Source organism: Anastrepha obliqua, chromosome 2 (assembly GCF_027943255.1).
Source record: "Anastrepha obliqua isolate idAnaObli1 chromosome 2, idAnaObli1_1.0, whole genome shotgun sequence".
NCBI lineage: Eukaryota > Metazoa > Arthropoda > Insecta > Diptera > Tephritidae > Anastrepha > Anastrepha obliqua.
The window spans coordinates 32,969,525-32,994,977 of NC_072893.1; the positions used below are offsets into that span (position 1 = coordinate 32,969,525).

The 25,453-nt window shown below is 35.7% G+C and overlaps 1 protein-coding gene across 1 annotated transcript in view; it reads left to right on the top strand.

Annotated features, from left to right (window-relative positions):
* The window catches only part of LOC129237487 (uncharacterized), a 134,489-nt gene that overhangs the window by 55,491 nt on the left and 53,545 nt on the right, over positions 1-25,453 (top strand). Inside the window, exon 2 of the mRNA XM_054872266.1 lies at positions 11,900-12,076. Within this exon, the coding sequence (XP_054728241.1) occupies positions 11,900-12,076 (177 nt within the window). The remainder of the gene's footprint in view (positions 1-11,899; positions 12,077-25,453) is intronic.

Genomic DNA, 25,453 nt, shown 5'->3' on the forward strand with positions numbered 1-25,453 from the left:
TCAATTGTTCCATAAAACGTGATAGCACCCCACACCATTATTCCCCCTTCTTGGCTATGGTGGCGACTTAAATATAGCTCATCTTTCCGCAAATCGTGGTAATAATATTGAAGTTCATCAGGGCCATCTAAATTAAAACGTTTTTCATCAGTAAATACAACTGAACGCCAATCATTTAGTTGAGTGTCAGATTGGACAGTCCACGTCATGTATTCTTTCGCGAATTGAAGCCGTTTTCCTTTGCGTATTGCATTCAAAGAAGGGGTTTTCTTGATTTTTAGACGCTTCAGGTGTTCTGCATTTCTGATCGTACGCTGAACAGTTGATAGGCTTGCTTTTACTCCGGCCAATTCCTTGATCTTAGCAGCAGATATAGTCAAATTCGAAGCAATTCTAACAATTTGTTTTGATAGTGCCTTTTTTCCCTTTGAAGCTATTTCCATATGTCTCTGGATCCTTCAAATATCTGTCAACAGTTCTGGAGCTGCGATTTATTTGTTTGGTAATGTTCCGATTGGACAGTTCTTGCGAGTGAAGAAAGTCTACTTTTTGACGTTCCAATAAGCTCATAACAGTAGCTTTTCCCATTTTTTTCTTCAAATGTAGTTCGAAAACACTTTATTTGTTTATTTTTGATATTTTTTCAATACGAAAGTTTCCACTTGTCCACGCAATATGAAGAAATTTAAGCTGCGTCTAATTCAATGACCAACCGAAAACATGTGTGATTACCATAGAAATTTCTATAATCTCCGAATGTACAGTTATTTTTTCGCAAATCAACCAGCTGCCAGCATTTTTTTTCGAACAAGATTCGCACTTTGATAAGAAAAGCATTTTGGACAATTAGAACAAGCATGATAATAAATAATTGATTTTGTTTAAAAAAAAACGATGGTGCGTCTAACCTAAGACCAGCAGTGTATATGGGATAAGTCTACTCTCTTTTTGCCTAATACAAATGACGTTGTTTTTGTTGCTTGTTATGCGAACTTGCTTCTTTTAGCAACACGCTTGTCCAAACAGTGCATGTAAAGAGGTTTTCTCTAAAACACAATAAAAAATGTAAGTAAAATTATTGTGCGGTTCTGAATAATTATGGAACGGGGTGTATTTTTGAGCTACTTGCCAAGAAGCTTTATGAGGTTCTGTTAATCGTGCGGATAATTTCAGATTTTAGTTTAGAATATTATTTGATGATTTTAACACCTTAAAAATCATGTTTAGGCTTGCAGTCAAATTGAGATTATCTCTTTTCATCTGCTTAGATGTTATTTGTATAAGCATTCGTATGCAATTTTTGTAATGGAAAGCTTTTTTTAGTTAAATTTAATTGCATTTAGTGGTGGAAATAAATGTTCATCACGGACACTCAATTAAGATAATGACTGTCAGTAAGTGATGACTGAAAGAGTAATTCACTAAACTAAATGGGGGGAAAATATTTTCAATTTTTTTTTCTAACTATTAACAATTAATCACCTGTAAACACTATTATAAATGATTTTTGTTTTGAACAACAACAAATGAACAATACATGCAATTTAACGATTTCAAATTTTTCATGCAGTTCAAAGGTCATGGTGCATAAGAAAATTAGTATTTTCAAAAATTTAAGAAAAAAAACTTCAAAAATGAAGCAATTAACAAACTTCAAATTAAATGTAGGTAAACACAGCAACACAATGTAGGATAAACGCATTTTCAGTGCTATACAGATAATGACATTGTAAATGTTTGTGTTATCACTTTTTGCCTGAAATAATTGGGCACTTACGAATAATAAATATAAAAGAAAAAAGTAATTTGATTTTTATTTTCATGTATTTTTTGTTTAGTTTTATTTTTCTCTGCTTCTTAATATTTATATCGACCTTAACATCTCAAACTAATCATAGGCATACATACATACACACAAATGTATGCATGTATGTGCCTAATAAACTGGAAGTGTATCTTCATTCAAATAATCATTAATCTACATTTGTTTTTGTACATACGTACATATGTATACTTATATAAAGATATTTTATTTACGTGCTGGTACAATGAACCAAAAATGTACAACAGCAATTTATTTTTCCCCCAACAAAAGCTTCGGGTTAAAATGTATGTATGTCACATGTAAGATTCATACATAAATTTAATTTCCTGTTTACTCAAAATTAAAACAAAAAATTATATAAAACATAAATGAAAAAGCTATACAAGCAAAAATACGTTGAATCCCTATAGTCGTTTTTCGAAAACTGGTTTTCAAATATATTTTACTTTATCTAGCATGCAAATTAGATTGAAACGGCTATTTAAGGCGCTAGTTTTAGAAAAATCTTCCATTAATCAGAAAATTATTTTAACTTGCTGCTTCAATGATCACAATTTTATTTACCATTATACCAATAATTGATACCTTAAGGAAATGGGTCACTATAGCGGCGAAAACTAAGCATAATTGGAAAATTGTGTTAAGATTAACAATGACATAAATCAAAACTTTAAAAAAGGCACATGCAATAACTTTGTAAATTAAAGAAAAGACCCGCTACTTTTTCTCCTTTAAGCTGTTTTTGGGTGAGGTACGAGTAACATTCTGTTACTTTAACAGTGATGTTGTTTCTCTCAAACAGTTCACTATGATAACTTCTCCTTTAGTTTTAAGCTAATTGGCGCTTACACTCTTTATTGGGTGTTTTAAGTAAATTATTGTAATTATAATATTAGGATTATCGTTCAATAAAACGCCTGCTTAGTTTCCTTTACCCGAACTTGGACGGGTGGTTGCAGAGCAGTGCGAATTGAAACTGTTCACGAATATCGGGCTGTTGAGTCTTTTACTGGCTCGTTAGATACTTGGTAGGGAAAAGGTGAGATGCGCACTGCGTGCCATCGAACAATTGGATGCCAATTTCAAGGCAATTTAAAAAAATGTTGATTTGATCACATTTTGAACATTTTTATTTATTTTTATCAAATTGTACATCAAACAGGGGTACGTAAATAAAAAACAAAAACAAATTGTTTTAATTTTATTTAATTTGTTTAGTTTTGTTGATAATCAAAAAAAAAAAAAATTAAATAATTTCTTTCATTACTACACAACATAATTACTAAAAAATATTAGCTTTAACATTTTTTTCGTTGATATAAAAAAAAAAGCATTTCATTTTGTTTTTGCAATAAAATATCCTCAGTTGTATATTAGTTTGGGGTGAAAAAAATCCATTTATTTTACGTAAAATTTTTGCTTAGCTTCTGAGCGATGCTACGACTACTAATTTGCCGGTCAATTTCGATTATTTTTCTGATTTGATTGATATTTTCAACATTTTCTTTAACATCAAAAACACCTGAACAAATTCGTTGAAACCAAAATTTCAGGTAATTAGCTCTTACAGTATCGGAACCATAAACACCATTCACAATTTCAGGGACCTAGCCTGCGTTTTCGCCTTTATAAAAAAAAACTGTAAAATGTACCGAATTTTCTCTTTGTTTCAGAAAACAGCTAAAGAGTTTTTTTAGTGTGAAATGTCACCTTGATAACGAGCATACCTGCAAACTTCAAATTGTTTGATCAATACTTTATGAGATATCGATCACTACAACCACCTATCGAGGAATGAATTTCTTTTTCCCCAAACTAATATAGGTAAAAGGTAAACCTCGCATAAGTTTTTGGATAATCAGCAAAAGGAAATTTTTTTGTTAGCTCATAACGATCATATCTAGTCTATTTCTAGACTCCCCTTCGATAGACGAGAAGAGTGTGGCAAACACCAAGGCCATGGAGCAGTGGGGAATTAAATTTCCATACAGATGGAAAGGTTGGCAGTGGATTATTTTCGAAGGAATAAGGACTTGAACTATCCAGGCCACGAGCATATTAATAATTAAGAATAACATTACCCAAGAATCCAATAGGGCATGGGGATATGAAGACACATGGGTAACAGCTGGGTTACTATGGCCGCAAATAAATAAGAAAAAGGCAAAGCAACTGCTCAGTCTTTCAAGTGAGGATATCTGGAAGATCTTTGCTTGTATAACCGCCCATTGACTATTTGGCAGGCATTCCTTGAGACTCAAGGAGTTTTCTCTCATGAATATTGTAGAGATGAGGAGGAGGAAGAAACATTTGAGCACAATTGTCCAGCTTTATCTAAACTCAGAACAGGATTTCTAAGTAAACACTTTTTCAAATTCTCTTATGGAATGATCCGGTGTGGAGATGGGATCAAACCTGCGCTTCATAAGAGCCTTAAAATAGTTCCACGAAATAAAAAATTAATGAGGTTCCCCTGTCGCACAGTGCTTTCACAACGAATTTCTAAGGTCTAAGAGAGTTTGTCGTGCAGACCGACTACCACCATAACCTAACCTAACCTTAAATTACTGATATAAAAAAAACAAAATTTCGTTTATTGATAAAATTAGTGGTAATGTTCAGCCTTCTGTGTGAAGTGTGTCACTCGCATAATTTATTATTATTATTAACAAATTGAACTTAAATTAATTACGTTAATATTGAAAAAGAGCATTAGAGCCAGCGCTGTCAGCTCTGTAGAAACAAAATGAAATATGCCTGTACTTATAAATTTATATACTAAAAACTAAATACTTCATTCAAATTCGACCTCGAATGTGCTTTATATATAGGGGTTTTTAATAAGAGGTGTTATTTTGATATTCAAAGGAAAAAAGTTATTTTTTAATATAAATGAACGGATGTTTATTTCATTATAAAGAGGAAATATGGCGTTAATAGTGGAAAATAACATCAGGCAAATGACCACCACGACCACGCTTACAGGACAATATCCCTATGCCCTCGATAGCCTCACGAATTCCATCTTTGAGGTCTTGAATGGACCCTGGGCTGTTGGCGTAGACGTTCTCTTTCACGTGGCCCCAAAGAAAAAAGTCACAAGGTATTAAATCACAAGATCTCGGTGGCCAATTGTGATCACCTCTTCGAGAGATAACACGGCCCGGAAACTTTTCCCGTAAAAGATCAATAGTTTCGTTGCTTGTGTGGCACGCAGCGCCGTCTTGTTGCAAATAAACGTTGTCCAGATCAATACCATCCAATTCCGGGCATAAAAAATTGTAATCATCTCTCGATAGCACAATCCATTCACCTGTAATACCTGTTATTGGAAAACCCTTTAATTGTTAATAGCGATGGTATTATCGGATGAGCGGTTTTTTAACAATTTAATCCAGTTCTTCGTCAGGCAATGATTTCTGGCGTCTACCAAAACGGAGCAATCCTGGAATATATGGTTTAAAGAGAGAGCTTCTCCGCAGTGTGCGCAGACTGGAGGTGGCTCCCCAGTCAGGATGTGTTGATGTGTCAAAAGACCTAGCCGAGAGAAATGTTTTATTTGTGTTTTCCCTACGCCGGTGGGGTATTGTGGGGGTATATGCTCTCGGTTTATGGTAGTGTAGTGGTGGTGAGTGTAGTTTAGCCACACTAGTTTCGTTCTGGTGTTGAGATATCGTTCAATTGCTGACATTATTGGTGCTGAGGAGGCTTGTTTGGCAGCACTGTCTGCCATTTCGTTCCCGCGAATTCCTATACGACTTGGTATCCAAAGTAAGCGTAAGGAAGCCTCCTTGCCAATGAGCGTGTTTTTTATTCTGCTAATGGTGGGTGAATTCGATAGAGGGTTAAGAAACGCTTTGAGAACAAATTTGCTGTCAGTGTAAATGAGAGTTTGACGGTAATTTCCCAAGGTCATGTTTATAGCATGATAAACGGCAACTGCTAATGCAGTAAAAGCAGATGCACAGTCCAGCAAAGTTGAGTAGAGTAGTAGAGTAGTCTGTAGTAGAGTGACTCCGTTTGTGTTAACCACTGCAAAGCTGGCTGGTACGTTATCAGATTTTGATCCACCTGTGAACCACAAAGTCCAATTGTCAGCTTCATAGTATGTAGTGCACTCCTGGCATATAGAAAGGAATGCTTCGGTAATGTAGTATTTTTTGCAAATTTGGATAGGCTGAGGTCACAGGATACTTTCGTTATCTCACATGGTGTGTTTTTTGCTTGGTAGTTTACCATCAGATAGCATAACTCTAGCTTTTTGGCGATTCCAAATATTTGATATAAATAATGATAATGCTTTCTATTTCAATTCAAACGGGCTTCGGGACATGTTCTTCGATTTCGATGTAACTCAAATATGTTACTCTCTGGTCAAAGTAATGAGACACGCATTTTTTGTGCGCCCGAAATTGCTTATAACTTAGTAAAAATTGAATCGATTTTAATGATTCTGGGTTCAAAATGATCGTCATTACTTGCACAAGCGACTGCATGTAGAAACAATAGCAAAAAAGTAGTTGAAAATTTTTTATTTTGCAAAGAAACAAAAAAAATTTCTTATATAATTAAGAAAATCGATTTTGAGCCGAAAAACAAAATTGCCGATAAATCTTGAAAAAAAATTTTTTCGGGCGAACAAAAAAATACGTGTCTCATTATTTTGGCCAGAGAGCAACATATTTGAGTTACATCGAAATCGAAGAACATGTCCCGAATAGCCCGCTTGAATTGAAATGGAAAGCATCTGATATTTGCGTAACAATTCAAAAGTCTGCCGGGTCACAGATAAGTAGATATATATTTTTTTCTCTTAAAACTTGTTTAAACTTTCCCTTCATTTGCATTCTTTTTGTGCCTAGTTTTATTCTTGTTAACTCGAGAACTACTTACATATGTATTTACAAACATACATACGCATTATACATATGTATTACAGATTTCACTTTACACTGTTATAACTATTTACTTATTCTAATACTTAAACGACAACTGAGCGTGTAAAAGATGCGAAAAAAGAATTTTGAACAAATTTTGAGCCAAGCATAATTAAGGTACTAAAGGTGTTAAAAACTCGTTTTAGCAGCATATAATTGTAATTAACACAATTAGAACTCACTGCCTCTGACAAACAAATGTCACACAAAGAAATCGTGTCAACGTAACAAAATGTCAACAAAGCGTCAAATACCACAAGTGGAGTGTGTCAACAGTTTTTGACACAAACGACGATGAGTGAATTTCAAATGACACAAAAAACGCTTTTGGCGAACAAAAAGAAAACCAAAAAAAAAAATCGTGAAAATGAAAGCTACAAGAAAAGTCACACATTTAGAAAAATGAGTGTTTTGTGGGATGGTATGCGTGTTTTCAACACGTGCCCATTGCCTTTATTACCCCCTTTCACAAATATGTATTGTACGTTTTGTGGCACCGGTAGCTTGTTTGCATTGACCGCTTGGTGCTAAGTGGTAGTGAGCGGTATTTTTGGCTTGGGTTGTCGCACGCAGTGATTCAAATTTGGGTGTGATCAGCAACACATACAGACGTACAAAAGTTATCGTTTTATAATGGCTAAATTGGTTGCGTTTTCCACAAGAATTTTAAATGCATACTTGGGTCCAACTAATTGTTTAATCTCGTTTTTGTTCTGTTAGACCTCATTGAACGCCGCTTAGCGCTTAGTCAGCTCAGAGTTTATGCGTTTGTTAATTATTTTTTTTTTTTTGTTTTTTTGTTTTAGTTGAGGACTAACTAATCGCCCGCGGTTTATTATCAGCTCCGCTGCGACCTCATTTCCCTTTGAACTCAACTCTGAGTTTATTTACTTACACTAAGTGTGCAGCCGATCAGTTAAAAACAAAAAAGTTACTCAATACGAATTTACTCTAATAATTATGAAAGAGCATGCCTACAGGACAAACTTTGCGTAAGACAGTACTAGGCCAGAGGGTCGGATTTTTTCTTTTTTCACGGAGTTACACGAAGGGGTTATATACAGTTAGAAGGCCGAAAAAAAGCGATTTTCCAGACTTTTTTTTGAGAAAACTTTTAAATTTATTGATCCAAACATTTGTAGACATATTATTATGTTATGTTATCTTTTAACTGTATTTTAAGATTTAGTATTAGTAAAAATATTTATTTGGAACGTTTTGCGGAAATCAAAAGATTTCGTTAAAATAATGTTAAACCTAATAATTAATCGAAGGAACAAGCAAAATGGTAGTTTCTCAAACAAAAAAATCGATTTTTAACCAAAATTTCGGCCTTAAATTGTTTATAAAAAAATAAATATTCATCGGTGAGAAAAAATCTTCGATTAATTACTAAAAAATATATTTAAGAAGCTCCTGTTAAAATTTGAGACTAATCGGCTTACCCGTTTTTGAGTAATGTTGGTCACCGACTTTGAAAACACAATTTTAAGAAAAACGCGTTTAAAGTTTGACAAGCACTTTACAAGCACTCTGAAACGCCTTTTCAAATTTGCGTGTAACTTCGAAAATATTCACCGGAACGATATTAAATTTTCTGTGTGTAGTCTTAAATATGTCTATTAAGAAAAAAAAATCGATTTTTTGAAAATTCGGACTGTATAGTATATAACCTCTTGATATTTTTGGCGAAAGTCAAATTCACTTATTGGAAATATAACGTATAAAAATATAAACTTCAAATAAAAAGATTTATAATTTCTGCAAATGGCGTCGTACGTCAATCATATTTAGCACTCGTGAGCTTGACAGCTGGAATTAAAAAACAGTCTAGCGCCTAAAGATCAAAATAAAGATTTCCTTCACTTAAAATATTTTTTTTTTATTTAGTAAAAAATTTAATAAATTTAATTTTTAAAACAAAATTTTTTATATTTAGTAAAAAACAAAATAGATGATTAATTTTGCGCCACCTTGTAGTAGATAGTAAGACGATGTACGCGTTTCTTGTGAAGCCATTTCTTGGCCTGCCCATTCAAACTAACCTAACCTTTATGAAGCGTGGATTACCTTTCATTACCTTTCTCTGCTCCTACATCGAATACTTCCACAGCAGAAGAGGTTGTATCATTCACTGTACACCGTTCTACCCCTTGAGATATGCTGGCGATAGCGTGTGAACCTGATTCAGAACATTTCTTTCCAACATTTAATAGAATGTCTTCATTGGGTTTGGTTGCCGTAAATGTCTTTTACGACCGCTGTAGCCGAATGGGTTAGTGCGTGACTGTCATATGGAAGTGCACAGGTTTGAGACCCCGAGCACGAAACACCAAATGATAGAACAAGTTTTTCTAAAGCGGTCGCCCCTGGGCAGACAATGAGAATCCTTCGAGGGCGCTTGAAAAAGCTCCTCATTAGAAAATCATTTGCCGTTTGTAAGCGGTATGCAGGTCTTTCGAATTGTGGAAAACATCAGGATGCACTGAAGGAGCAGAGCGGGTGTATATGGAGTTTTAATAAAGAGGCATAGTAAAATTCAGCCTCCCTTTCACATCACTACTCGGTTTCATTATTTTGGTTTGAATCAAGGCGAATCTAAAGGGTGATTTTTTAAGAGCTATAGGAAAGTTTTTCAAAAAAACACACGTAAAATTCACAAAAATTTAAGCATTTTTATTTAAATCGATAGTACAGTCCATATAATTTAATGTTTGAAGATTATTTCATGCAAATGTTGATCGCAACTGCGCTTCAAATGGTCCATCCGTTTAGTCCAATTTTGGCATACTTTTTCCAATGTTTCGGCCGTTATCTCACATATAAATGCTTTAATGTTGTCTTCCAATGCGTTAATTGAAGCAGGCTTTTTTGAATAGACATGAGCTTTAACATAGCCCCACAAAAAATAATCTAAAGGCGTTATATCGCACGATCTGGGTGGCCAATTGACAGCTCCCGAACGTGAAATAAAATGTTCACCGAACTCGCTTCTCAACAAGTCCACTGTTACGGGTGCTGTGTGGCATGTGGCACCGTCTTGCTGAAACCACATGTCATGCAAGTCAAGCTCTTGCATTTTGGGCAAAAAAAAGTTGGATATCATTTCACGGCAGAGCTCACCATTCACAGTTACGTTACGATTCGCAGCATCTTTGAAGAAGTACGGTCCAATGATACCTCCAGCCCATAAACCGCACCCAACTGTGACCTTTTCTGGATACATTGGTAGCTCTTGCAATTCTTCTGGCTGATCTTCACTCCAAAATCGACAATTCTCCTTATTTACATACCCATTGATCCAAAAATGAGCTTCGTCGCTGAACACAATTTTTCGACTTTAAACTTTCTTAACAGAACAATAACAAAAATAATAAATTTCAATGATTTGCAAGCGTTGTTCGTTTGTAAGACGATTCATGGTTAAATTATAGACCAAACTGAAGATGTTTGACAGTGAAATAAAACACCAAACGGGCGTCAGCTGTTTCAACCAACTGTTTGAAAAGATAATATTGTAGCTAAAAAATCACCCGTTATTAAAGGTGATGTTGGTAAATCAGCTGATTTTTTTCTTTCGCCGTGTCCGTGCGGCTGTCAGCCCAGAATGTAACAAGGCGAACTCATTCTCTGTTTTCTATTTTGCCAATACTTTGCTTTGGCAATCAATTGTACAAAACATTGTTGTTGGTGTAGTGGCACGACCTTTAATAAATGCGCCTTATTTTCATTTTTTTTTTTAATGCACTCATTTAAGTAACATATACGATTTTTGACTTGAGAAAGTGCAAATTTTGTTTTGAGATCATTAAAAATCATGAAATCGATAATTATTAGTTCTCTTTGATTTTTTATTGTTGCGATAATACGAATTTCGCCATTCGCCAACCTTTCATTTGCGTTGCTTCTTCTCTTTTTTAATGGTGTTAATTTTATTGCTTTGCTTTTAGTAAGAGTTGAGTGTACTTTTGGTTTAAAAGCATAATTCACTTTCAACTTTTATTTCACGCATTGCCAAAAAGTTTATTTCGCATAAAGAGATTCACTAAAAAAAGCTATAAAATACTATTAATTAAGTAAATAAAATTATGGCTTTACAATCGCATATATGCATGTATGTGTGTATCATTACGGTTATACAGATGCACATATTTCGCCACTCAAGTCGGGCCCTTTTGCTGCTCTTGGCCAATGGCATTCGGCTTACCAAATATGGAACTTCGCGGTCAGTCAATGATGTATCTACCGCCAATCCAAATAACATTGTTTATTCTCTAATTCGTCTTTCTTCACTTTTTCTAACTTTTTTTGCTGTTGCTTATGGCGCTCAGCATGAGCTACGACCATCCGATATGTGTGGCTTGTTTTGGTTTGGTGCGCACGTGCACACGTGGCAACACTCATCAGCACTTTGGTCTATTATTATGAGCTTTTTTTCATTTTACATATAAGCAGATATTTCACTGCAGTACCACATCTGTGCATTTGTGTTCGTACATAAATATACAATATTAAAAGTTACGGGGCATTATTTGTGCAACGCTTAATTACTTTGTTATCTGTGCACCTAAACATTAAATGGCTTTAATTGATACATTCACTTTTACTTTTATTTTACCCCATCGAGAGTGTTTATGGATTAGTTGATTTCGTAGTAAAACAGAATTGACCTGAAAAAATGCAGAGGAGATTTGATGGATGGATTTTTGGATAATTAACACAATGGCGTACTCAGCTCAGCTCTTTTCCAGCAAGCCATTTTTCAATGCATTCCTCATACATACCTACTTCTGGAAAAAAAATTATTCAAAAACTTATGGTCGCTCCATGGCTATGATATGCATATCAAAGGGAAGCGGAAAGAGCACCTACTGTTTTACAATTTTATTCGTTTCCGTATTCGAATATTTACTTTGTGTCGGAAAAAACTCAGTACACCTCAGCTCGACGGATCTTAATTATAATTATCAGAGATCGCTCAACAAGGCTCTTGTGTTATTTGTGCTATTATTGCGTATTAATTACATATACTTTTAAGCATACACTTACAGGTTTATTGCAATTATGCACTTAAGTCTAATTTGCTTTGATATGCGTAATTAAAATTAAAATGTTCACATTTTATTGGCTATTTCAGAGTAAACAGAAATCAAGTGCTGATACCAAGTGCAGCTCCGCGGAAAAGTCTACGAAATCAAGCAGTGGCAATGCCGCAAACAACAGTAATAACAATAATAATAATATTAGTAGTCGAGAAAATAACAACGTTTGCGGCAAACACACATCGATTGGAAAAACAAATTGGAATGCTAAGGTAAGTAGTCCTATGTAAATTTCTTTGATAAGTAGCGCAGAAAATCACAAGTTGGGCAGCTACATAAGTGGATGGCTGATATGCCTTGAATTGATTGAGACCAAGTAAACATATTTGAAGCGTGTAAAAAATATATTTTTCTACCAACTCAATTTCCAAGAATGATAGAAAGAAAATTGCGCCCATCAGAGAGTGCATGACGTCACGTTTCTCCGAGTTGTGCAGTATTGCCAACCATTTGCTCTTCGCAATAAATTTAGTGCTTTTTTATACCCAAAATTCGAAAATTATGAAGCTTCGTATTTGTTTCTTTTTTTTTTAATGCACAGCTACCGAAACTTAAAGTTAAAAAAACTGTATTACTATACAAAAGAAGGTTAAAAAAGGCCACTCTGAGAAGATTTTAGTGCTAATGAAAATTAGTTGGTTCTTATAAAATTTGATATTTTGAAAGTGTGAATTTAATTTTTTGGTCCTTTTAAGGTTATGCAAGAATATTAAATGTCCCTCTCTCAAGTCTTCTTAAAATTGAAAACCTTTTTACACATTTTAAAAAGCGTTTTAATTTACTGAATGCGGATTAAAACCATAGAGGTGTAATCGTTTCTTCCGGCCATCAATCCTTAGTGGGGCATAGAGCATTAAGAGGTGTATTCATTGTAAAAAATAAGCCACAAAAAACCATATTGACATTTTTACAAAAAGAGTACCTTATCTAGTTACATAACCTCAAATATAGCAAATAAGTCGTTCCCTTAACAAAAGAGTCTCGCTTAACAAAAAAAAACAACTCATAAATTAAATTGTACATAACACATTTATTTAAAAAAAAAAAACGCACATTCTAAAGACAATTTGTCACGCATACAAAGTTCTTTAAGTGACTTAATAAAAATTTAGTGTTTTATTTTCTTTAAATGGGCGTTTTAGTGCGTTTTTATATATAAAGCTAGGCAACACTGCAGTAGCGAGAGAGAGATTTGACTGCCTAAAGCAGAAGAACACCAAAAACACCTGCAATCGCGGCCAAAGCCACCAGATGCTAAAAAAAGTAAAGCTAAATAAAACTGAGTGAATTATTTAACTAATTATTAAAAAATGTATATTTTACAAAATTATAAACATCACATTTTAGTTAGAACAGGCTAGAAAAATGTCATGAAGAAAGAACTGAAACTCCTAGACTAAATAACAAAAAAAAAATTCTAAATCAAGTTACGAAAATGGTAATCTGGCCATACTGGTGCTAAAATCACGTAACTCGTTGTCAAATGCGCTGAGAGTAAAGGAACGGGACCCCGATAGGCGCCATCTCATTATTCTTTCCATCATGCTAAATTTTATATGACCAATTTTCATAAGACCAAATAAATTTCGCATATTTTTATTATCAGTTTAGAGCTAACAATTTTTGTTTTTAACTTTTAAGCTTTTAATGATAAATGTTTTAAAATTATCCTGAAATAAACATAGATTTTCTACGCGGACAGTCAAGCAGCAATAAAAGCCGTAGAATCTAAAACACACTCGTCAGAAATAGTCATAGAATGTTTTAAACTTCTAAATGACGTATCTAAATACTACAAAATACACCTTATTTGGGTGCTAGGCCACAGGAATATAGCAGGGAGCTGCAAGGCAGATGAACTTGCTCGAACCGGTACAACGCTTGATCTCCAAGTGGATAAGACGCTGATACCTGTGCCTATAGCCACTTGTAAACTCCTTATAGATAGGGACACCATCAACAAGTTCAAGTTGGCAAAACCTCACAACATGCGAACTAAGCAGACAGACATGGCCGAAATGGAGCAGCGGTCGAACAAAAAGCTTGTTAAGATTTAACAGAGAAGCTATAACAAAAATAATAGGGGTATTAACTAATCATTGTTTAATAGGCAGCCACGCTAGAAGGTTAGGACTCCCGTACCTCGATTTCTGTAGAAGCTGTCTTAATACAGAAGAAGAGAAAACAGTCAGAGACCTTTTATGTGACTGTGAAAGCTTAGCTATAAGGAGGCTTCGTACTCTTGATACGGCATTTTTAACTGATGTAGCGGTCATAGCGCATCTAAAACCACTCGAAGCTTTGCTCGTTTATTAAAAGCATGGTTTGAAAAGGAACCCATAAGGTAACGATAAGTTCCAGTGGTATCACAATGGACCTACGAAAAGTCTAAGTGTTTCATTGCGACAGTCACCTCACCCAACTACCTAACTAAGCACAGATTTCATGCAACTTAAATTATTTATTAAGAAAAGTAAAATCTCTAGAACGACAAAAGTAAGTAATACCTTTCTACGGGGTAAATAGCAGCTTCAAAAGTGCCTTTCTATGTGAGCAGGAACAACGAGGCTTAATCGATTACTGGAGAGCCCAATCGGGTATGCGGCAGTCGAAAAGGCTCATAGATCCAGAACGGATAAAGGCAGAAGCAATCCTTAACTTAAGCAGAAAGGACATAAAACTTTACACTGAACCACTAACAGGACACTGTAAATTTAATTATCACATGAAAAAGATAGCTGCGATAGTAAACGATTGATGTAGACTCTGCAAAGAGGCACAAGAAACAGACGAATACGTTCTATGCGACTGTCCAGCAGTGGCACGATGCAGACTAAATTACCTAAGGAATGGGTTATGGATCCAAATCTCCTGATAGAAATTAAGTCTACAGCAGTTTTCGGATTTATTAACAGCCTAAAACTTTTTGAGTAGACTACATGGATGCACAATAGAGCTCTTCAGGTCGCAGTGCACAAACAGCCAATGAATAATAATAAAGTAACAGCAATGTTACTATTATTTAAAATAAACCAATAGAATCCTTGGGGTAAGTTTATAATTTGGCGCTTAGTAATGTTGGACCTTCTTTTGATTATAACTTGTTGAAGATATCGAGGCATCGATTTGATTAGGTTTTTTTATAATATTATTTTTTCTTCTTCTTTATTTGCTATTCGTAATCGAATTTAAGCGATTATACATTTAAAAAGTAATACAATTTTTTTTTTGTATTTTGTTTTTAAATTTGAATTATGTACTATATTTGAAAATAATTCGCGGTCTCTAGCTGCTTCCAAGAGGGGACCCAAACGCACAACGGTTCAATGCCTTATGTTCCTCAACCTCGGAAAACTGCTTACGCCCGATACCTCTTCTTCCTTCAATCTTGCCCTGCAATATGAGTTGCAACAATTCATGCTTCGGGTTTCGTAGAATATGCCCCAAATATGAAGTTTTTCGTCGTTTGATGCACTTGATTAATTGTCTGTCGCAGAGAACTCTTCGCAGCACTTTTTCATTAGAAACGTAGTCGGTCCATGGAATCTTGAGCAATCTCCGGCGAAGCCACATCTATTCATGTCGATGAATTTTTTGGGCCATATTTTCATGCCATATAGCAAAACTGACCATAAATAGCATTTTATGAAGCGCATTTTTAGTTGATGATTGAAGTCGCCACATTTTGGGACATTACCATATTAAAGAAATGCGGATCGTGCCATTTCGATGCGACATCTTATTTCTGTTGAGGCATCCCAGTTTTCGTTGAGAAGGCAACCAAGGTATCTAAATTTATTTACTCTTTTTACAGGAGCATTGTTGATTGTTAAATAAGTGTTGTTGTATGTATTTCTTCTGATAACAACCAGGTATTTAATTTTGCTGATGTTGATTTTGAGGCCTTATAGTTGACTGATATTACTTTGGGCGAAAAGAAATCCATTATGTTTGCGCAAATAGTTTAAAACTGTTTTATGGTCGATCCTTAGCTCCGGAGCAACACTACGACTACTAACATGCCGGTCAACTTCGATTATTTCTATGATTTTTATCGACGTTTTCGACATTTTCCTTAACATCAAAAACCCTGAACGGAATTAACGGAACTAAAATTGCACGTAATTAGCTCTTACAGTATCGGCACCATAAACAGCATTCACAATTTCAGCGGCCTAGCTTGCATTTTCGCTTTTATCAAAGAAAAACTGTAAAATATACAGAATTCTCTCTTTGTTGACTTCCATTATTAACGCCCTGTAACTCACAACTGAATGGAACAAACTAAAAACAGCAAACGAATTTTTTGAGTGTGAAATGTCACCTTGACAATGAGCATAAACTTCAAATTGTTTGATCGATACTTTATGAGATATCGATCACTATAGGCATGTACCGAGAAAATAATGGACTTCTTTTTTCTCAAGCTAATATTACAAGGTCGCCATAGGCGAATGAGTTGATGCGTGACTACCACACAGAAGACATAGTCAACTCCGTGAAACACCAAGTTGAAGAAAAAGTTTTTCGCCCATCGACAGACAATGGCAAACCTCCGAGTGTATTTTTGCCATGAAAAAACTCCCCATAAAAATATCTGCCGTTCGGAGTGGGCTTAAAACTGTAGCTCTCTCCATTTGTGGAACAACATCAAGACTCATACGGAGGAGGAGCTTGACCTAACACCCAAAAATGGAGACAGCGCCAATTATATATTTATATTAGAAGGTTAGATGACCAAGCAAAATTGTGCGAGTAATTTCGGTTGTCCCGTCGTAGGGGACTCGGCAGCAGAACTGTGCGCGCTCTCACGTATTCTTGCGCTCTTCGTTGTTCAGACGGCAGCGAAGTAACATGAGTAATCACCACTACAGTTGTTGTCGACCTCTGTCGTAAACAAGTCGCTTTCATAATCTCGGTTACGCCAGCGAATCAGCTGATTGCTTCTAAATCGCTGCTACCCGCTTAAAGGTCTGATGTTGGCCCACCTTCTTAATCCGTTTCAGCATGGATAGAAATGATATTCCTAATTAATCCCAATCAGCCTCAAATCATTGGTACATATTAGCATTGGTTCCTTCCCGATGCTGCCCCTTTGCTTTAGAAAAACTTTATTTTGCTAACTTTCCATTATTTTATACATTGGAATTTCATGCAGAGATAAGACCTTTAATAGTATGAAGAGTGGCCTTTAAGTTTATTAATAAAAGTTGATTGCATTCTAATATTTTTTCATATCTATTTTCATTAAACATATTTCTGAACTCGGTTATTCAATGCGATTCGCTCGATGTTTATCTGCTGTGTTGTGCAAAATTATGTGTTGAAATTCATAAATTGCATTTCATCTAAAAATTCCATGTTGAACTCAATTTAATTTTACTCCACTTTGAAGTCCAAAAAAAAAAAGTTTATCAGTAAACTAATTTCTGGCCAACTCCATCGCACGTCTTTCGCATACTGACTTTTATGACATTAACACAATTAATATTTCTATTACGGCTATCTTCCCGTTCGACTTCGTATTATAATTGAAAATAAGATAGAGCCGAAAGAAAAATAGAAAAGTTTTCCTTGTTGGAAATCACGTAATTTAGATCAACGCCGCATAAATCTTATTTGGAGCGATAAAATTGTGTGCAAATGCACATTGGGGCGGTTCGCATTTTGTTTGCTGTGTTATGGCATACTTCTGTAGCACAATGGTCCGAAGTTGTGTATTTCATGCACAGGTAGTCGACTTCAAAGAAGCAGTCATTTGGCCGATCCCATAAAGGAGTTAACTTTTACTTTAAAAGCCGAACGTCAGTCGAGGATCACAGACTACATGCATTTGTTTGGGAGTATTACCTGACTTCTCCATCGGTTCCTTCTAAATACTTTCTTTTGAAGTTTATATGGACACAGTTATTTTGTAGGAAATTCTTTTTCTTTTTTCCTTTCCTTTCCTTTTCTTTATTTTTTCTTTTTCTTATCCTTTCTGATTTTGTTTTCCGTTTCTCTTTCTTCTTTCTGTTCCTTTTTATTTATCCTTTCACCTTTCCTTAAGCTTCCCTTTTATCTTTTTCCTATTTATTATTTTTTCCTTTTCGTTTTCCCTTTCAATAATTTTTTCTTTTACTTCTTCCTTTTACTTTCTTTTTCATTTCCTTTTCATTTTTGTTTTCTTTTCTATTTCATTTTCCTTTCATTGTTCTTTTCCTATTCCTTTTACCTTCACCTTTCCCTTTCCCTTTTCCTTCTTCTTTTCTTCATCTCTTCCTTTTTTCTTTATATTTCTGTTTTTACCTTTTTTTTAGTGTCCTTTTCATTTTCTTTTTCTTTCATTTATTTCCGTTTCTCGTATTCCTACCTTTTTCCTTTTATTTTTCCTATTTCTTTTCCCTTCATTTTTTTGCCCCTTTTTCCTTTCCTTTTCATTTTTCTTTTCCGTCTCCTTTTTCTTTGTTTCCCCTTTTTTCTGTCAGTAACTGTAGTTTTAACAATCATTATTGCGCCTAGGGATGTTCAAACCTACACTTTTATAAAACTATAGAAAAATTCTAAAAAAAATTGCTGAAAGTGATGCAGCAAATGTAACCAGCTTTAGAATTTTCGCCTTTCTGTTTGCTTGTTTGAACTCACTAATTTCCGAAACTACTGAATGAACTTTCGTGAAGCTTCAACTGTTGACCATAGCTTAACCTCGTACATAGATTTTTTTTCACAAAATCATACTTTCCAATAAATTCATTTGAATAAAATTTTTTTTTTCAACGAGAAAGCATTAAAACAGGCATTTACCTTTATACAAGGTGGTGCAAAATTAATCATCCAATTATGTGTTTGAATAACTTTTTTACTAAATTATCTTGAGTGACGTAAATCTGAATCTGGACCCTTAGAATTTTTCTGTTGAGTGAAAGAAATGATATCCGTCAAAAGGCTGCCGTAATTGTTAATGCACACTTCTGACCGTTTTATCACATTTTCCTTGACTTTCCGCCAGATTTCCGGTGATAACTGTTCACACATAAGTCCAGAGCCCTTCTATTCCTGGGGCAAGGGGTAACTTTTCACCCTGTTAAAAGTTCAAATTAAAAGACGAAGAAGCTCCTACCGTCGGGAAGCAATAGTCGGGTATGGTATTCTCGCCTATTCGGCGTTTTGAAGATTCATAAGTTTAAGAAGGAGCTGCCGTAATAACGGACAGATGAGTACCGTTGGATGTAATAATAAAATAAAAATAAAGTGGAATATCCTGGAAATTTGTGGATTATTATTCCGTCATTTAAATAAAAGTCCAAAGCTAAGTAAAGTTCCTAGGGAACTATATTAAGGCAATCAATAGTTGTGAAACGTTCCAGAGAACCAAAATCCCTTTAAAGATTGTATGAGCTTGCGTAAGTACAAATTAAGAACTGCCACAGAAGTTTTCACTAAACTGGGAAGTCTGCACATTTTTGCAGAGTAGAGAACGAAACTGCGAGACACATTCTTGAGTACTGTTCCACAAATGTAAAATAATATAATGTGACCATCTATTAAAGGACGGGACATGAAGTTCCATGAACTTAGAATCCATACAAAAGTTCCTCTCGGAAGTAGAATTCAAATACATTACATTAGTGGAAGGACACACAATAGAGCTTGTCTGGTAGGCATGAAGAATCCATCTGATTCCGGGAACCATCACAAATCATTTCATTGGCACATACCACTACCAAGTTACCCCCTGAAAAGCTTAACTAGTAGGTAAACTCCCTCGAATCTAATGGGCTACGCATCAGGCGTACAAAAACTGAAGCTATAGAGTTCCATTTTGCCGCAGCGAGTTGCGAGTGACCAGCTCTGAATAATCGATAATGTCCCTATCGGAATGGTGAATAGTTTTAAATACTTGGATTCGCATGTTAGTGAAGATGTTACGTTCAAAGAAGAAATTGCACACTGAATTCAATGCGGATGGCAAAGCTGGAGAGCAGCTTCTGGTGTCCTGTGCGACAAGAACGTACCACAAAAGCTAAAAGGAATAATTTACAAAAGCATGATCAGACCAAAAATGGCATACCGAAATGGCTTCCGAATGCTGGGTTATACTCCGCAAATCAGAACAGAATCTGAACGGGGCAGAAATACGTATGCTAAAGTGGGCCACCGGACGAGATACAGATCAACTTTATCTTGGTAGCAGCAAGGACGCTCAAAATAGCGCAAAACTTCAAGAAACTCGCCTTTGCTAGTACGGCCATGTTATGAGAAGACCGAAACCATTAATTTAGGTTAGGTTAAGTTAACCGGATTGCTTGCTTACAACAAGACACTCGGTGGCCCCTACGCTCACGTCAATCGCAGTATACAGTTGGTGTACAGGAATGCTTATTTCCTCTACCAGTCGCTGATGGTCAAGCCTTTGCACACTCATCCGCTCTCTCATTTCCCTCTCCTCCAGAGTGGTCGGGGTCCCAACAAAGTGTGGTGTTGTGTTGTTGGATAAGCAAGAGCGACCTTCTGCATTCTTTAATACATCTTGAATTTATGTACGCTAAGGCCAGTGCCATGGTCGTTGCTTGACTATCGTTTTCGCTGCTTTGTCTATAGCCTACATCTCAGCTTGGGAGACGCTACACCAGTCTGGGAGTCTAAAGGAGTAATTTAAGTATAAAAGTTCCGAGTACACTCTCGATTCAGTTCTATTGTCCATCTTTGAGTCTAGGCAGACAACTAAAGACATTGGAAAATACTTAAGGGTGGTTAAATTTCAAGGGCCGATGTTGAATGTGAACCACACCTAAACGTCAACGACACCGTTGGACTTTTTTCTTTGAGATTATTTGAAAGAAAAGGTGTACGTCGATAAGCCAGCCACAATTCAAGAGCTAAAGGATGAGATAATTCGGCACATTAACGACATAGAACTTTAATTATGCCTCAGCGTCATCGAAAATTTGGAACATCGGATGGAGGTGCGCCGATATTTTGTTCCATTCGCTGAACCGAAAAAGGAAAGCCAGGAAAAATAAGAAGAAGAAACTCTGTATAAAAATTTTTAACACTGAATAGATCTTCAAATTATTAATTTTTTGTTAACAATGTTTGAAATAAATCAAAATTCAGAACAAAATGACTTGGATCACTTGACATAGAATCGCTCAGCTAGTACTTGCATATATAAGAATATATGTAAGTATATCTGCAATAATGTCGCAAAACCCTTACAAATGGTACCACCCTAGTGTACTGTGCAATCCATAATGCATAGCTGATTATTACTAATAAAGCTAAATTTTTCATTGTATTCGTTTGTCGAATTGACGATCTATGAACCGTGCAAACTGACATGGTCAATAAAATTTGAATTGTACTGTATGGTACTTCACGTACTCACATCGACACGCTACTTATGCATACCTCGTATGAGTGGAAATGCAAAACAGAAATATGAGCTGCTGTAGATTCGAATGGATGGAGGAAAGAAAGTCGGCTAAGTAATCATAAAACTGTGTTGGCAAGAAAAGAAAGGCCTCATAAACGTCTGCGCTTGCGCAATGAGGAAGCAAAAGAAAAACAAATAAAAAATAAAAATAAAAAACAATGAAAAGCGAATTGAAACGCCTTACGCATCAGCAGCCAGTCTAGGTCTCTCTTTTTTCACCAGGGAGTTGTTGATCAAGCATAGCCTAGCCACATAGCTACATATAAGAAATGGCCATAAGTCACGTTGCGCATTATGATGTTGCATGCAACATGCATGCTTATACGCGAATATATTCACCACACATACACACGCACACATATAAATATTTTTTTCTTTGTTGTTGCAGCAGACGCCCAGCTAGGGGTTTATACATACATTCGTTTGTGGCAGAGGAGTCGGCGACTTACATGTTTCTGCTCGTATATGCCAAAAGAATTTAATTAGTCGTCTTGTCGGTTACCGCAGTAATACAGTAGAGGGAAAGTAGGCCTCTGAGCACATTTGTAAAAATGTAGGGATATGTACATATGTATGTATGCAAGCATACCCATTTATTGTGAAGTTGTCAGGTCATGTCTTGACGTTTTTGACAAAACTTGGTTATAACCACCGATTGACCGAGACATTACCTGTAAGGTACCACAGCAATGAATGAGACTTTGTTCTTTTTAATTTTTTTATTGTTAGTAAACGAATGTTCTTCTGCGCGCAAGTACATATGTATTTCTGTATGCATATTTATTCCATACAAAAAATCACACTGCACTTTTGCGGCGTTGTGGCTTTATTCAGCTATGATATTTGATAGCTGAATAAAGTGCTTGAAAGCTACAATACTTACGAGGGGTGCCTTTTATATTTCGGGATTTGGCAACCTTGGTGTTGCAATCTGGCAACTGACAGCTGTATCGCAAAGTTTGACATTTTTTGGCGTTTACGTACTCAGAACGTTTTGAAATACCAGCGCTATTTGTGTTGTTTACAGTAACTTAAAATATTCATCTCGGTCCAAAAATGTAATTAAATCGTGAACATTTTCGTGCGATTATTTTTTACAACTTTCGACGTGGATTAACTCAGCAACATTGCATGGATGAACTTAATTCATTTTTTAGCGATGAAGCTCCATCAAGGACCAGTGTTTATGGATGGTATGGTGAATTCAATCGTGGTCGTAGTTCACTCCAACACGAATTTCGTGAAGGTCGTCCAAAATCAGTTGTTGTTCCGAAAACCATTGATGCTGTGCGCGAACTGATATTGCAAGATCGTCATGTGACCTATCGTGAGATTGAGACAATCTTAGGCATTAGTGGGACCAGCATACATTCAATATTGCATAAACATTTGACTGTCAAAATTTGTTTGCGTTGGATCCCACAAAATTTGTCAATCACTCAAAAAAAGGCTCGTGTCGATTGGTCGAAGGAAATGCTCAAAAAATACGATCGCGGGGCTTCGAAACACGTCTATGACATCGTGACAGGTGATGAATCATGGATTTACGCGTATGAGCCCGAAAGTAAACAGCAGTCGACTGTATGGGTGTTTCAAGATGAGCCAAATCCAACAAAAGTTGTTCGCGCACGAAGCACTTCCAAGCAAATGGTCGCCTGTTTTTTCGGAAAAACTGGATATGTCGCAAGAGTACCACTAGAACAACGCAGAATAGTAAATTTTGAGTGGTACACAACCATTTGTTTGCCAGTTGTCTTCCAAGAAATTAGGAAAATCAATCGCCAAATACGGATCACTCTTCACCAGGACAATGCGAGCTCTCACACATCGGCTCAAACAACTGCATTTTTGAGCACCCAAAACATCAAATTAATGGGTCATCCGCCGTATAGTCCTGACTTGGCACCGAATGACTTCTTTTTATTCCCGTACGTAAAAAACAAACTGAGAGGTCAACGTTTTTCGACACCTGAAGAAGCGGTTGCGGCATTCAGAATGCATGTTTTGGAGGTACCTCATTCAGAGTGGCAAAAGTGCTTCTACAATTGGTTCAAACGCATGCAAAAGTGTATAGATCTTCATGGAGGATATTTTGAAAAACAATAAAGTGATTTTCGATGATTAAAATTTGTTTTTGTTCTCTAATCCCAACATATAAAAGGCACCCCTCGTAGAACGCTTCGTATGGGGTTCTAGCTTTACTACTTCGCCAGGGCTTATTAGTAATATTGGCACAGCTATGATGTTCAATACTAGTCCGGAGCAGACAAGTGATCGGAACAGATGGTAATCCGAAGGTGCAATGTCTGGAGAATACCGATTTTTCATCACCAGTGGCAATGCAATGCAGAAAACCTTTTCTTTTCTGCCGTTCAAGAAGCATCTCACACGTCAACAAACGTCCCTCTCCTCCAATTAATGTGGCACCCAGTTACCTGCTTTTTGGACCATTCTCATCGCGTGCAAACCGACGTGTTTACCAACTCTTTAGACATATCATCGAGGGTTCGACATGCATCTTTATCTAATAATTGTTGTAGTTGAGCATCTTCTTTTTTGGTGCCCATTCGCGATATTTATCTCTCACGTCGAAGCTGCCGCTTTGAAAGCGTCGAAAGCACTCTATGTAAGTTGTAATGATCAATATACCTACGACACGTTTCAGTTGCACTTTTCTTTAAAAGGTAATAATGAAGCATGACTTCCCGCAAATACTGTATTAGTAGAGCGAACACAAAAATAGTATCAGCAGCGACACCTCTTTTACGAGGGTGGAAACTTATTCCCATACCTATTGTAATATTTGAAAATTGCATTAAAAATTGAATTTGACAGTTTGGCTGGTATGCCTTTTTGTTATTTTCTTTGCGTTATTCGCTCACTTTCATATTTAATTTTACAGAGATGCCACTACCTATCAGTTTTAATAAATAGAAGAAGTCAGCTGCTTAGTGTTAGTTAACATAAGTTTGTGAATAGCAGAATCGTTAGTGCAAACGACAAATATTGTAGGCAAAAATAACGATTGTCGAATCGTTTCATGTTAGCGACTGCATTTAAATGCTGTGAGTTGTGATGTAATTTCCTTCTACTCTTGGATCTACTTTGACGGGCCAGTTTATCTGCCTTGTAGCGCCTACCTATGCCCTATGAGTTCGAGTTCCCGAGATGACGTCTATTCTGTTGAGATAAATATATTTTTTAAGGATCGAAAATAGTTCAGCGGAAGTTTAGAATTGAATTTTAGAAGTAAAAGCCAAATAATCTTATCATTAGGGAAAAAGTCATCTCTGTCTGTCATGCTTATACTCTACAGACCGACTGCAATTGTTACTTCAGTTTGAAAAAGGGTTAACTTAATGGTATAGTACAACCCCCGATTCAAATTTGTGTAAATGACTACTATACCCACGGATGCTATATTAGATTATCAGGTTTGCTATTTAGCTATGGTGAAAAAAAATTGTGAGTAGAATTTCGGCTGCCACGTTTATCTCTCACACTCCAAAGGACGCCTCATCTATCCATCTTAGGGTTCTGCGCCCTACGTTAGGACCGGCATGATGAGAACTTATAACTACTAAGGGGTATTTGAATACCCATAAAACAATATTTGCGCAAACAATAATATCTCGTAAAAGGCATATGATATTGATTTAGATTTCTTTCCTGCTCACAGAAGAAAGTGCAAGTAACTGACTTCGTTTGGAAGGTGTGCTGAAATTCCGGTTATTCTTTCAAAAAGCCAAAGTTCAGAAATTTTCAAAAATTATAAAATGTATTTTACAAAGCTAAAAAGTATAGGAATTAAGGAAAAAAATTCTTTCAAAATCCTTTTGCTGACGATGTTGGGTCTGTTCCTCAATAAAATTCACATGAAGAAAATTCACAGGACTGCAAGGAAATGAAAAATCCAAAAATGCGAGTTTTGCGCTACAGCAGACTTGCACTTTATTAAAGCAAAATTCATTGGGCTTTATTCGATTTTTATTTGATATTCTAAATTATTCATTCATTCGTTCATTTTTTTAGATAGTCTGAATTATTTAATTATTTTCACAAACTTAAAACTTAGATTTACATGGTTTTTGTAGTAGAATGAATTATAGTTTCTTTAAAAAAAATTTTAAATTAAATAAATTGTTAAAATTTGTCAGTAAGGCTGCAATTAGTG